At 36.6% G+C, this 12,907-nt stretch overlaps 1 protein-coding gene across 1 annotated transcript; it reads right to left on the minus strand.

Annotated features, from left to right (window-relative positions):
• Positions 1–8,687: 8,687 nt before the first annotated feature.
• LOC140326673 (C-X-C motif chemokine 10-like) lies at positions 8,688–12,604 on the minus strand. The gene is made up of 4 exons (XM_072405492.1): positions 11,861–12,604; positions 11,447–11,570; positions 10,655–10,738; positions 8,688–9,904 (listed from the first exon to the last, which is right to left on the minus strand). Exons 1-4 carry the CDS (start codon positions 12,027–12,029, stop codon positions 9,868–9,870), a joined length of 414 nt encoding a protein of 137 aa, XP_072261593.1. The 5' UTR covers positions 12,030–12,604; the 3' UTR covers positions 8,688–9,867.
• Positions 12,605–12,907: the final 303 nt, after the last annotated feature.

A 12,907-nucleotide genomic window follows, 5' to 3' on the forward strand; every position in this document is an offset into this window, starting at 1 on the left:
GTACATTGTACATTGTATTTTCTATTCAAAAATTTAATGAACACAAATTGATCCATAAAAAATTTCAAAGGAATTACAAAATATAGTCTGTCATTATAGACAGATTCTACATAAATTTGTAATTGATTGTAAATTGTATGAAAGGTGTAGAGAACATAATGATGGCACACCTGTTGTCCATGTTGATGGTGCTAGAAGCTCTCTGACTAAGATCTAGAGGTGGCAGCTTCAGCTGGATTGCATAATGCCATGATCTAATGATGGGGGGATGATGACATTTACTAATTTCCTTCCATATTTCAGTTTTGTATGAAGGCTTTAAAAAGTGAAAGTACACAGTAGTCTTTTTTCACGGAAAACAAAACACTCAGCCATCAAAGGGATTTTCCATTAATTTATGTGGCTCCGTATTTCATAGTTCTCAAAAGTTTACCTATTCATTAGGCTTTTTCTATGGCAATATTGTATATTATAGTGGTGCAAATGATTGTAAAAGCCTGCACCAGGCAGCATGGTGGCTCAGAGGTTAGCACTCTCACCTTTGCAGCGCTAGGTCCTAGGTTTGAATCTCAACCAGGGCACTATCTGCATGGAGTTTCCAGGGTCTCCCCATGTTTGCATGGGTTTCCTCCACAGTTTGCATTTTTTGTAACATACCTGTGGCTGCATTGGTCATGAGCTACTACACCTGCTGTAGTTCATGATACCAGCTACTGCTGTTAAAGTGTATTACTGTGTCTTCCTTGAATATACTTTTTATTTCTTACTTGAAATTATTTATGATCAATTGTGATCAATGCCATAATGAGCCATAAAAAGCCCGCATTTTGTTCCATAGTCATACATTGCTAAGGCCCCTAGAGCAATCATGTTTTGAGAAATGTTAGAAGTGTTGGGAACAAAAGAGAGGTATGCAGTGAAAAGGGAATATCAAAGTTTTCTCAGATATATTACAGATTGTGAGTTGCATATACGCAGGTGTACAACTGTTTGGCAGAAAACACAAACAGAATAGAAATGCTCATAAGAAAGCTAAGTTGTCTAAAGAGCCCACTCATCTCCATAAATGAGGTAAACAGCTGTACTTTCACCTAGCAGAATATCACTTTAGAAATGAGATATATTGTCATAAATACCCATCATAAAATGTGATGCCAATTGCTGGGACCTGCTGCAGTATTCTCCCCATGATGACAGATATGAACTTGGAGTACCCTGTGTAATAACGAGTACATACAACTGTCAGATACACTGATTTCATCTCCTCAGTGGCCAAATGTTTCATTATTAACAGGCAATGTTTAAAATAGACAGAATTGTTGTCCATAATAAACTTCTTTGAGCCTTTCAATGTATGCCAACTTTGTTTAAAATTTGTTATAATTCTATTAAAATTTGTTTGGGCAAGTATTGCTGATTGCAACTCATTCTACCAATAACCCTAGTTACAGGAAAGACCAAGTCAACTAGTACTTTTAGAAGGGGTTGGCGATTGTAGCCTCATGTATAAGTTAAGTCAAGTCAACTCTATCTAGCTTCTTATAGTTTTTGGAAATGACAACAGGCTTCCTCCCTCTGTTCTTACCAACCTTGGAGATTGTGAATTTTAGTGTATTCAGTTTTCCTGTCTTACTTTGCATTATATAAATACCAAAAACTAGTGTTAAGCTCAGTATATCAAGCTCTCACTGTATAAGTTTTAAAAAATTTAAAACAACATTAGTTGGTTTTCTACGAATAAAATGTAAATTTAAGACATAATTTTTTATACACGTGACAGGCAGTAGATAAGTGGACCTACAATGATAAAATAAACTTTGAAGCCAGATTTTTTATTATGCTATTTGCTTGTAAAACCCAGAAGCACTGAGATCAATGCTGAATGTCACCATCCTGGGTATGATATTAACATCCTTAGTAGACTCCCACTTTGCTTGGCGGGGCCCGCACATCAAGCAATTAGATACTCCTAGAAAAAGAAATGTCTATGACATGCAAGGAAACCGACATTTATTTGACATAGTCACATTGACCAGCAAGATTAGTCACATATTGCAAGTAAATAGAAATACCGATTAATATTGAATTTCAAAGAGGCATTTAAAGTTGATTTTTCTGTGCTTTGAAGTTGGTCAAAGGGTCTCAAAACATTCATACTTCACAATACTTGATACCGTTCTCTAGCTGTTAACACAAAAAAGACACTGTACCAACGCTCTCTCATGTCATCTAAAGCCAAAGGGGAGATCACATTTGTTTGTGTATTGTGGGTGTTTCACGTGTGTTTTATTTCACATCATAAGAGACTTCAGAAAGTGCATTTTTTAACCAGCTAGCCAGTCGTTGCAGGACTAGAGAAAAAACAAACTGAAAAAAATAATTGATCACAATATATAAAACAATACATACAAAATTCCTATTGCTGCAACTATGTACAAAGTAATATTGGTCTTGAAAAAATCTTACCATTTGTGTTCACATAGAAGGGGCAGAAGGTTCAACAACATCCACACCCCAATACTTTGGCGCGTTTCGTAGATTCATACTTCTTCAGGAGAAGAACAACAAGAGTACAGATAAGAACAACAAGAGTACAAGAAGAAAGTCAAATAAGTGGAAGTTTTCAACATCCAACACACAAATATTAGGCGATCTTTAAGAATACATACTGTGTACTTTAGCAAAACCAGAAACAAACATGGTTAAGAGTTCCCTCGGCTCGAGGATGAATGTATTGCAACATGATCACATGATCACGTCTACATAAAAGAAAAAGACCATAGAGGCCAACTATTTTATTTGTTTTAAATATTTGATATTGGAATAATATTTTCCGCCTCTCAAGTGTATTAAAAGTATACAGTAAAACGCGTGTATCTTAGATATATAGAGAAAATTAGTTTAATTTAAATTAATTTAGTTATTAAAAGGATGAAAAAAGTGCCATAAACCTATAACATGCTGCATGTTTTGTCTTTTAGTGACAAGCTGTGAAAGCAGAGGCACACAAGCAAGTTTCACTTCTCCAGAGCCCCTAGAGGTGAGGATGTTGTGTGGCAAGCTACTGCCAGGTTGTGGGCCCCGTGCCTGCCATGGCAGGTGACTGCCAACAAGCAGGGACTGAAGCGTAGTACAAAAGGGAAATCCAGGAGGGTTGTCAGATAAGCCAAAAGGTCAGGACCGGCAGCAAACAAGGATGGTCAGGAAACAGGCAAGAGGTCAGGATGGGCAGCAGGAGTAGTCAGGAACGAGCTGGGGTCGGTACGCAGAGAATCAGTAACAATAGAGATAAACAACAGTAACCTGGAAGCAGAGCCAAAGAAACTCCTTGTTCAGGCAACTTCCTGTTGCCAGGTCACTTCGTTAAGAAGGGAAGATGGCCGTGGATCAAGTGAGCGGCAGACATCAATCCCACCAGCAGATGGAGTGCTGTTGCTGGGATGGTCTCGGGTGTTATTTAGATGTTGGCCAGCAAAGGGAGCGCGTCTACGGTATACTCTGGTTCTCTGAGGCAAGGGAGCAGCTGACAGAGAATCACCTGACTTGGAGCAGGAAGTAAACAGAGTATTGGATCCAGAGGCAGAGATGGTGCTGGCAGCAGGTGGCTGCAAGGAAGGTGAGCAAGAAGGAGGTGCACAGGTGACCTGGACTTGCGGGAATCTGTGACGGGCTATAAATGTTAGCCAAAGTAACTGGCCTATGATCAAGATTTCCTCTAAAAAAAGATAACGGCCTCTGGGTCAGTAATCTGCTGTTCTAGAGCAAAATGTACTTGCTTGGAAAATAAAATAGAGACACTCTTGGATTTTGAAATGGGACTGGTTGCGTGAAATGCAGTTGGATATTTGGTCAATTTCTGGATACTTCAGTTTTTGAAATGAGTCTCTATCTGAGAATTGTAAATGCTAACCATACCCATGGTTGAAGATCTTTTTTTCAGGCGTATTAAGGCCTTTGGCGTTTAAGGAAAGAAACTTCCAAGACTTGGTTGTGTTTGTAGGGTGAATGTGTCGATTCATGTTAATGGATGAGGCCAATGTGAGAGCAATATAAATAAAAATGTTTACCTCCATCTAAGGGCAAAAATTATAAACCTCTTACATTGTAACCAAAATGTATTTCTATCTGAAATAGGTTGACAAATCAATATTTAACCAATCCCCTGTGAAATTATTATTAATTAATTAAATTATTATTGTCCAACTGTGGGGGGTGGATATGTGTGCTAAAACTTTCACTGGGGATGAAAAGGACATCCCCAAAGGGAACTCAATAAACAAAAAGAATGAGTACTTATATGCGTGTTGGGACCCAACTTATATCTTGTATAACAAATACATTGGGATGTGTACCAGAATTATCATGCATGCATAAATGGTATATATTTTCTCGGATCAGGTTTTAAAGATTAGTGTAGATTAGGTAACATTAACCAGTCAACCACCCATTCCAGCATCTTAACTTGAACTGTTCATATTGATAATCTGGTAAAACCATTAACGCTGTCATAAACAAACAGAACAAGACCATCCTTAAAGCATGAAATGCTTGACCTAGTTGTCTGGCAGAGCATTTAGTGTTTAGTGCCAGCCAATACTCAAAAAAAAAAAGACAATAGTAAACTGTATCCATATATCTCCTTTCCAATCAGACCACAACTTAAGACTTAGGAATCAGCCTAGTCACATTTTGGTTAACATCAAATAATATTTAACATAAAGACTTGGTTAGGAGATGTCTTTTTGCATGGTGTCACTGGGTAAAGGTGCTTAGATGTGACACATCCCAAACACACGGTAACCTAACTGAATATTTGAAATACAATGAACAGTTGCATTTATTGCATTAGTAGTCCCTTCCGGTAACAATACTACTCTGAAGAATGGGGTCATCTTCTTGGACATCTTCCGAGGCTACAATTCCAATCGTGACCATTCTTCTTGACTCTAGAGATCTTCTTCTTGTGGTGGGTGAGCTTGAGCAAAAATGGAGAACTCAGAAAACCATTCCAGTAAATCGATATCGAGTAGACGCAGCTGTTGGAGAAATCTCAGCAAGTCCTCTGGGGAGCGGAGGTGGTAGGATCTGCCATCATTAGTAGCGAAAAGGCAGAATGGAAACCTCCAGCGCTAGGGTATGCGGCGTTCTCTCAACATTTGAAGTAAAGGACGATGTGCTCTTCGTTGTTGGAACGTGATGGAGGAAAGATCTTGATATAGATGAATTTCTGATCGATTATAAATAATGCGATCTTTAGAACGTGCTTGCCTCATTATTTCATCCTTCAGGGGAAAGTTCATTAAACAGCAATTAACATCTCTCAGTGGATCGCCTTCGCTCCCTCTAGCACGCAACGCTCTATAGACTCTTTGCAATTCAATTGCAGATTCAGCTGTTCGATCTAACAGGTCATTGAATATTGATTGTAAAGCCATAGAAAGCTGCAGATATTCCTGCGTCTGCCTCTATTGTCAAGATCCTCCACATGACGGCGCATCGCAATAATTTGTGTTAAGTGGTGGTTCGTAATAGTCCTTAATTCTTGGTTGTCAGCGTCTCTATTGCACAGGCTTGTTCTACATTCGAGAGTCTAGCAGCAAGTGAGCGGATATCCTCTTTTAAATCAGAGATAGCTGCTGTTAGGGTGTTTTTAATATCAAAAGCTAATATTTGAAGATCAGAGCAGTGAGGAAGTTGACTCATGTAGGTCAACATTGGTTCAGTAGACAAGGAGGTAATGAGGCTTGTGCTCCCTCAACGTCATCAACCGCAGACCACCAGATTATAGAATAAATATTATAGCTTCATAGGTCTTAGGTTTGTAAAACTGATGTTTCCTGTTAAGGTTATTTACTGAGATGTTGTAATCTTGAATAGACCAGAGACAAGAGGTACTCTAGGTCTTTTCTTGGAGACTTATGGAATGGAGTATAGATACTGTAACTCTTGCTTGCAGGCAGAATCATTTAGTAGCCGGCTGTGTGGCAAAGCAGGGTAAAAGCACGTTGTGTACTACCCACTTAACAGGCTTCAATATTCAGCATACATCAAAAGAGATTAAAATCACTAGCCTCGATCTTGGTAAACTTGAGTGATGTGGTGAAGTAGATTTTATAAGCTTAAAACAAAAATACAGTAACATTAGGAATCATAAAGCCAGCTGCCTAAATGGAGTCTATGGTTGAACTTCACGTGTCTGCAGTCAGATAGATGTGAGTACTGCAATCAGTGTCCAAGATAGCCACCGGCTCCTTTACAGCACACGTGCAGGAGGAAGGACCGCCAAAAGGAACTCACTGTGCCCCGGATGGCCTCAATGACGGACTCGTCAACCTCCTGTCTCTTGCTTCCGCTGTCTTATTCGGGGAAATAATTTGTTTGCCGCAGAGAAAGACTTGACTTCAGTCTCCACCCCTGAAGTCTCATGTTTTTTTTCTTATTTGTTAATGAAATGTAAATGACAGATAATTTTAAACATGTTGATAAAAAACATGTTGATAAAAATGAAAAGGTTCATTTGGCTGCTTTGATGTGGTTGAAAAAGAACAACTTCTTAATCACTTTTGAGCTCTCTGTTAAAGTTAGTTTGACTACTGCTTCTGTATGACTTATGAACATTCCAATGTCATTTCTTTTTAACACTCACATACTGAAGGTGTCCTAGAAGAGCAGAATATTCATAGACTGTACACATGCTAGATATCATCATATGAATAAATCCACTAGGGCAGTCATTCCTTTTGAGGGACAATCCTCATTTATTGTTATCATTTGTCACCAATTCCCCATATACGAATATACAACCTCAAAGCAGACATATTTTGTGTGTCATTTGTTTTAAACATATACTGTAATACACTGGGGAACAATTTTGAACAAATTTTTTGTTGACTTCAATTTTTAAGCTTATTTACACTAAAATAGGTATGCTAATTCTGAAAGTACAGTTAGTTTTTTTACTATCACGTCAGGTTTTTTCTCTACTGCTTATATTGATGTGATTACTGTAGCGTGGATTTGTATAGGCTATTCATTTACACGCAAGACAATGTGGTCAGGGGTTATGCGCTGCTTCAGGTAGTGATTAAGCAAAATTTATTTTTCTACTTACACACGTATTGGGCCCCTCATAAGGTGTGCAAACAGCATTTCTGCAGTACTTTAGAACTGACAGTGGCTTTGTGTATTGCCATAAAATAACTGGTTTATTGGAGGAATTGGGATTTCCAATCTATAACTCAACTGAATGGTGACAAGTCATCGATAGGGATGAATGAGAATGCCTCTGGCTTTCTCGTGAAAATTTTCTCAAAGTTCCGATGGGTTCGCAAAATTTCACCAAAATTTCGCAAAACCATCGGAAATCACTATAGGAGGATTATAACGGCTGCATTCATAAATACAGCCATGGGAATCCTCCTGTCAGTGAGCGATCCCTGGGCACTACAGGTCAGAATGAGGGCAAGGGCAAGAATGAGAGAAGTGATGAGCAAGGTGAACAAGTGATGAACGATTCCACCAAAATTTGAAGGTCATGGAAGGACAGTATCAGGGCAAATGGGATGTACATATGATGAAAGACTATTGTTGGAGCATCCAGCGGGATTGTCCTAACACTGAACACTCCAGGAAAAGCTATAGGTGTACATTTTTACCCTAACCGCTTACCCAATTCGTTTTCAAATATTTTACTGTAAAAAAAAGTCATAGAGTAACAATAAATCCTTTGTATGAACAAAAGAAATTTAAATAAACAGTACATTCAAGTTATTATTTCATTATTTTTTCATTGTAGATTTACATTTCATGTAAAATTTGTATGTTTTCTGACAAAAATCGAGGGTACCCTGTATCATAAAAACTGGATGTGATAGCAAAAACTGGGGTCATTTCTGGATTCACCACCCAAAAGTTAGTAAAAAAAGGGTAAAATCTAACTCAACAAAAAGTGCATTCCCCACTGTTATCGAGCGTATGTACACTACTTCAGCTTGTAAGTTTGTTGAATGCAAACAACTGAATACTATGCACTGTGCATAGGGGAGCAAAGTATGAACCAGAAAAAAAAACAGTTCTATGTTTAATGAAGAATAAATAAACAACTTAAAAATCATAATATGCTTTTCTTTTAAAAGAATACATTTCCCAAATGAGGAAGTCACATACGCAATGGAAAAGAGAACTGCTTTACTTGCACAACGAAACATACCTAGCACACTCAGGGAGGGAAATTCGAAAATACCTAAAGCTCACAAGGAAACCATTAGACAGATCTTTTTTAACCAAAACAGCAGTTAAGGCTGCCAGTTCAATGCAGTAATGCATATTTTGTGAGCAGGAGACTAGATTGCTGCACAGCAGGTGTCCAATGACGCTCTAATAGCCACTGTGCAGGAAAAGAACATGCTATGAATGAGCTGTGACCCCTAAAAATATTTCGAATAATTTGTTCCATTAACTATGCAGATGGTTCGGATAATCTGGGATGCACCAAGGCCTTTCCTTTTCTTTAGTAGAGCCCATAGGGAAATTAAGGAGATGTTCTGAATGACATATAAAGTAGGTGCCAGGACATTTAAGTATTCATGGAGAGTACTCCTAATGTAAAGTTTTAAATAAAACAGAAAATATATATACACACACATTTGTGCTGTCTTATATCAATACAAAATAAGCATGCCACCAACTTTTTCTTCTAATAGATTTATTTATGAAAATACAAATTGCATCTTTTTAAGTATTTACATCAAAGTGGTTTAAATAGATTGTATTTACAATTATAAAAATATATTGTTGGTTATGACTCTATTTACCATTTTCTTTACGGTCATTTAAATACTGTAAATCTACTACAAAGGAACTAAAACAATACATCCCATCTATCCCTGATTTGGATGGACTATCCCTTTTTTAGAGCCAATTACCTCTGTCCTTCCTTTTTCCTGAGTTGTGTTTTTAGAGTTAATATATACTTCTCTTTAAAAAAAAATATATTATTTAACTTTAAAAAAAAAGTGTAATTTTGCACTGAAACGTATTTCTTTTACACCTTTCTTCCTTTTGTTATTTTAAAAAAGCTAATAAAAATACAAAGTAGTTGTAAAAAAAAAGTACTTGTCAGTAAATTATTCAATAAGTAATTATGTCAGTAAGTTATTAAATCTTTTTTGTGTATTCATTTTTATGGTTTGCAAATGAGAGTGTGGCATGAGTATTCATTTGCCTACATACTCTATATTAAAAAAAGAACATAGAAAGGAAAATAAATTCTACTAATCATTCTACTGAAAAAAAAAAATTAAGAAAAGCATCTTTATTTCTTTCTGTGTTTCTGTTTTCTGCTCCACTCACTTCCTGTCTGGTAAAATGTTGTCATCAGGACTGGAAGTGAGGTGCTCCAGATAGTTGTGAAAACCTAACAGGATTCTTTAAAGAGAGGGGGGAGGGACAATGAGCAAGCGGCACCCTGCTGTGCTCTCCTACCTTGACTTGTATATTATTATTAATATTATTAATATTATCATCCAGGGTAAATAGTGCTGACATATTACACAGCGTTGTGCAAGTCCATAGTCATGTCACTAGCTGTCCCTCCAAGGGGCTCGCAATCTAATGTCTCTACCATAGTCATATGTCATTAATACATTCTAAGGTCAATTTGGGAGGAAGCCTAATTTACCTAGCATTTTACACATGTTGGATTCTCTCAGACAATCATTTGACATGTGCACATGTAGCCTAATGAGTACAAAAAACATTTAGTTTTAAGTCATTTTCATATTCAGGTTTTCAAGGTATACATTTGGCATTTTACAATTATCTGTAGTCCAATGTTGAAAGGTATAGTCGCTCAACTTGTATAGTCACTCAGGGGTGTCTGATGACTTTGATATCTTTCAGAGATCTAGAAGAATAAACATATAGAATATAAGACAATATGGCATGTGTATATATAGGCTGTCTTATCAGTAAATAAAAAAGGTTTGTACTAAATACTATCATAGTGGCTGCACACAGTACAACTGTATTTGCATTAGGTCTACAGTTTAATCCAAGTAGTGGGATTATATATTTCATTCTGTATGAGAAACACAAATAAAAACGTATGCAATTTATATTCATGCGGTAATGTTTTAGAACACCTATTGAAACTCAAATGTATACACAGGCAAAGGAAAAGCTTACTGCCAAACTACAGTCACAATGATAACTACATGTTTTAAAAACATGTAGACATTTATATGGAAGGTGGAAACCAGATAGCAACTTTATTATCCAACAGCCACTTAATTTGTCAAGCTTTAAGAAATCAAAGTAAAATTAGGGCAATATTATAAGTCAATTCAAACCAAGAAATCATGTAATATTGCTGCTTTCTAGTCTATATAAGTGGTTGCTGCAAACAAATTTAAAATTTAACCTGCTAATAACACACTTTCTCCTGTAGAGTAACAACATTCACCCAGGGTGCTGCTGTGTAATCTACAGTGAGCTGTAATATGATTTTAGAAGCATTTTTAGCATATTGGAATTTGTAGATATCTCACTAAACTCACCGTAATTAAGACTGCACACTTTTGTGTAGTTTTGGCTGTCAGCATATTGAACCATGAAATACAAAAAATATCTGGAGATCCATGAAAATAGCACTTACCGATTACCTCCGCTTAGCAGAGCTTTTACTAATTTCAGGTCAGGGCTGACACATTTTGTAGCACCAGAGACTTTGAGTGTAACACTAAGGAAGAATAATATTAAGAAAACCATTAGAATATTTTGATTCCTGCTAGCAAATTAAATAATTTATTACCATGTCATTTGGATAGCATGGTAACTTAGAGGACTCAATACTATTTCAATACATACATAAATAAAAAAAAAATTCAAAAGACAAAATAACTATGCCCTCCAGTCTAGGTAAATATTGGTTCTGATGCTATTCCTCTGCGGGTTCTGTAAGTGCCTTTATATTACAATGGGATAGAAAGCCAGGCTTGCGGGTTGTTAGGACTATCCTTTATTTCTTTTTTTTTTCAATTCAGTATAAATACATAATATGCAACAACAGTGAGAACTACACCAAAACAAAAATGATGTTCCTGTTATTTTAGCCACATTTAATATAAAACATGTACATGTAACATTATCTTTACTTCATTCAACTTTCAAGAATGTATTTGAAAGAATATTCAATAATAATATACAGCCCAAATGATGGATTATTAATAATACACACAATCAATTACCATTGTAATAGTGTAATGGTTTAACTGCTAGATTTAAGAACAAACTGATGGCTTACTGTCTGCAACTTCCCTACACCATAAGAATTTGTATGATTTTCCTAAACTGCTGATTAAAGGTGTTTGGTTGGTTCCATGTGCTATGTCTGCCACTTGGTAAGTTCATATAAATGTGCATTACGTAAGAAATGCATCCTACTTACATATATTCAGTGTTTTCACACAAAGAGCTTCTTGGATAAACATCCAGTTGTGCCAGAGCCATGGCATTCAGCTGATTAGATAGTTTATTACACAGGCAACGTTTCCCACGTGGAATGGCAAACCCTGTTCACAAATAAAAATAGAATGATCAATGATTATCTAAAAAATGGCAAAGGAATATTAATATCGTACTATGTTCTCCAAGTTTACTTGTCCTTCTGTTTTATATATTTACTATCTTGTATTGAGCCTACGCTATTTATAATCTTGTACCCCACCCTTTCTTTTTGTACAATGTATTTTTTATTCGAAAATTTAATAAACACAAACTGACCCATAAAAATGGCAAATGAATTACAAAACATAGTCTGTAGGTATACACAGATTCTACATAAATTTGTAATTGACTGTACCTTGTATGAGAGGTGTAGAGAACAGGAAAACACACATGATGATGGCACACTTGTTGTCCATGTTGATGGTGCTGGAAGCTCTCTGACTAAGATCTGGAGGAGACAGCTGAGTGAAATGCAGCAGCATTGGTCTGTTTATATACACTTCAGCTGGATTGCATAATGCCATGATCTAATGACCGGGGGATGATGACATTCACTGATTTCCTTCCATATTTCAGTTTTGTATGAAGGCTTTAAGAAGTGAAAGTACAGAGTAGTTCTTTTCCAAGAAAAAAAAAACACACAGTAGTCTATTTTTTTTGTAAATTCCAGTCGTCAAAGGGATTTCCCATGAATTTATGTGGCTCCATATTTCATAGTTTCCAAGATTTTACCGTTTCATTAGCCTTTTGCTATGGTATTATTGTATATTATAGTGGTGCAAAAGTCTGCACCAGACAGCACGGTGGCTCAGTGCTTAGCACTCTTGCCTTTGGAGTGCTAGGTCCCAGGTTTGAATCTCAGCCAGGGTACTATCTGCATGGAGTTTGCATGGGTTTCCTCCCACAGTTTGCATATTTTATATAACATACCTGCGGCTACATTGGTCATGACTACCACATCTGCTGTAGTTCATGATACCAGCTACTGCTGTTAAAGTGTATTACTGTGTCTTCCTTGAATATACTTTTTATTTCTTACTTGAAATTATTTATGATCAATTGTGATCAATGCCACAATGAGCCATAAAAAGCCCGCATTTTGTTCCATAGTCATACATTGCTAAGGCCCCTAGAGCAATCATGTTTTGAGAAATGTTAGAAGTGTTGGGAACAAAAGAGAGGTATGCAGTGAAAAGGGAATATCAAAGTTTTCTCAGATATATTACAGATTGTGAGTTGCATATACGCAGGTGTACAACTGTTTGGCAGAAAACACAAACAGAATAGAAATGCTCATAAGAAAGCTAAGTTGTCTAAAGAGCCCACTCATCTCCATAAATGAGGTAAACAGCTGTACTTTCACCTAGCAGAATATCACTTTAGAAATGAGATATATTGTCAT

The sequence above is a fragment of the Pyxicephalus adspersus genome, chromosome 3, assembly GCF_032062135.1.
Source record: "Pyxicephalus adspersus chromosome 3, UCB_Pads_2.0, whole genome shotgun sequence".
NCBI classification, from domain to species: Eukaryota; Metazoa; Chordata; class Amphibia; order Anura; family Pyxicephalidae; genus Pyxicephalus; species Pyxicephalus adspersus.

Excerpts from the sequence above, each read along its gene's own strand:
- LOC140326673 (XM_072405492.1), bottom strand. The coding sequence starts at position 12,029 with ATGGCATTATGCAATCCAGCTGAAGTGTATATAAACAGACCAATGCTG. Across the intron at positions 10,739-11,446 it reads TGTGAAAACACTGAATATAT|TGTTACACTCAAAGTCTCTG; the intron begins GTAAGTAGGATG and ends ATTCTTCCTTAG. Across the intron at positions 9,905-10,654 it reads CTGCTAAGCGGAGGTAATCG|ATCTCTGAAAGATATCAAAG; the intron begins GTAAGTGCTATT and ends TTATTCTTCTAG.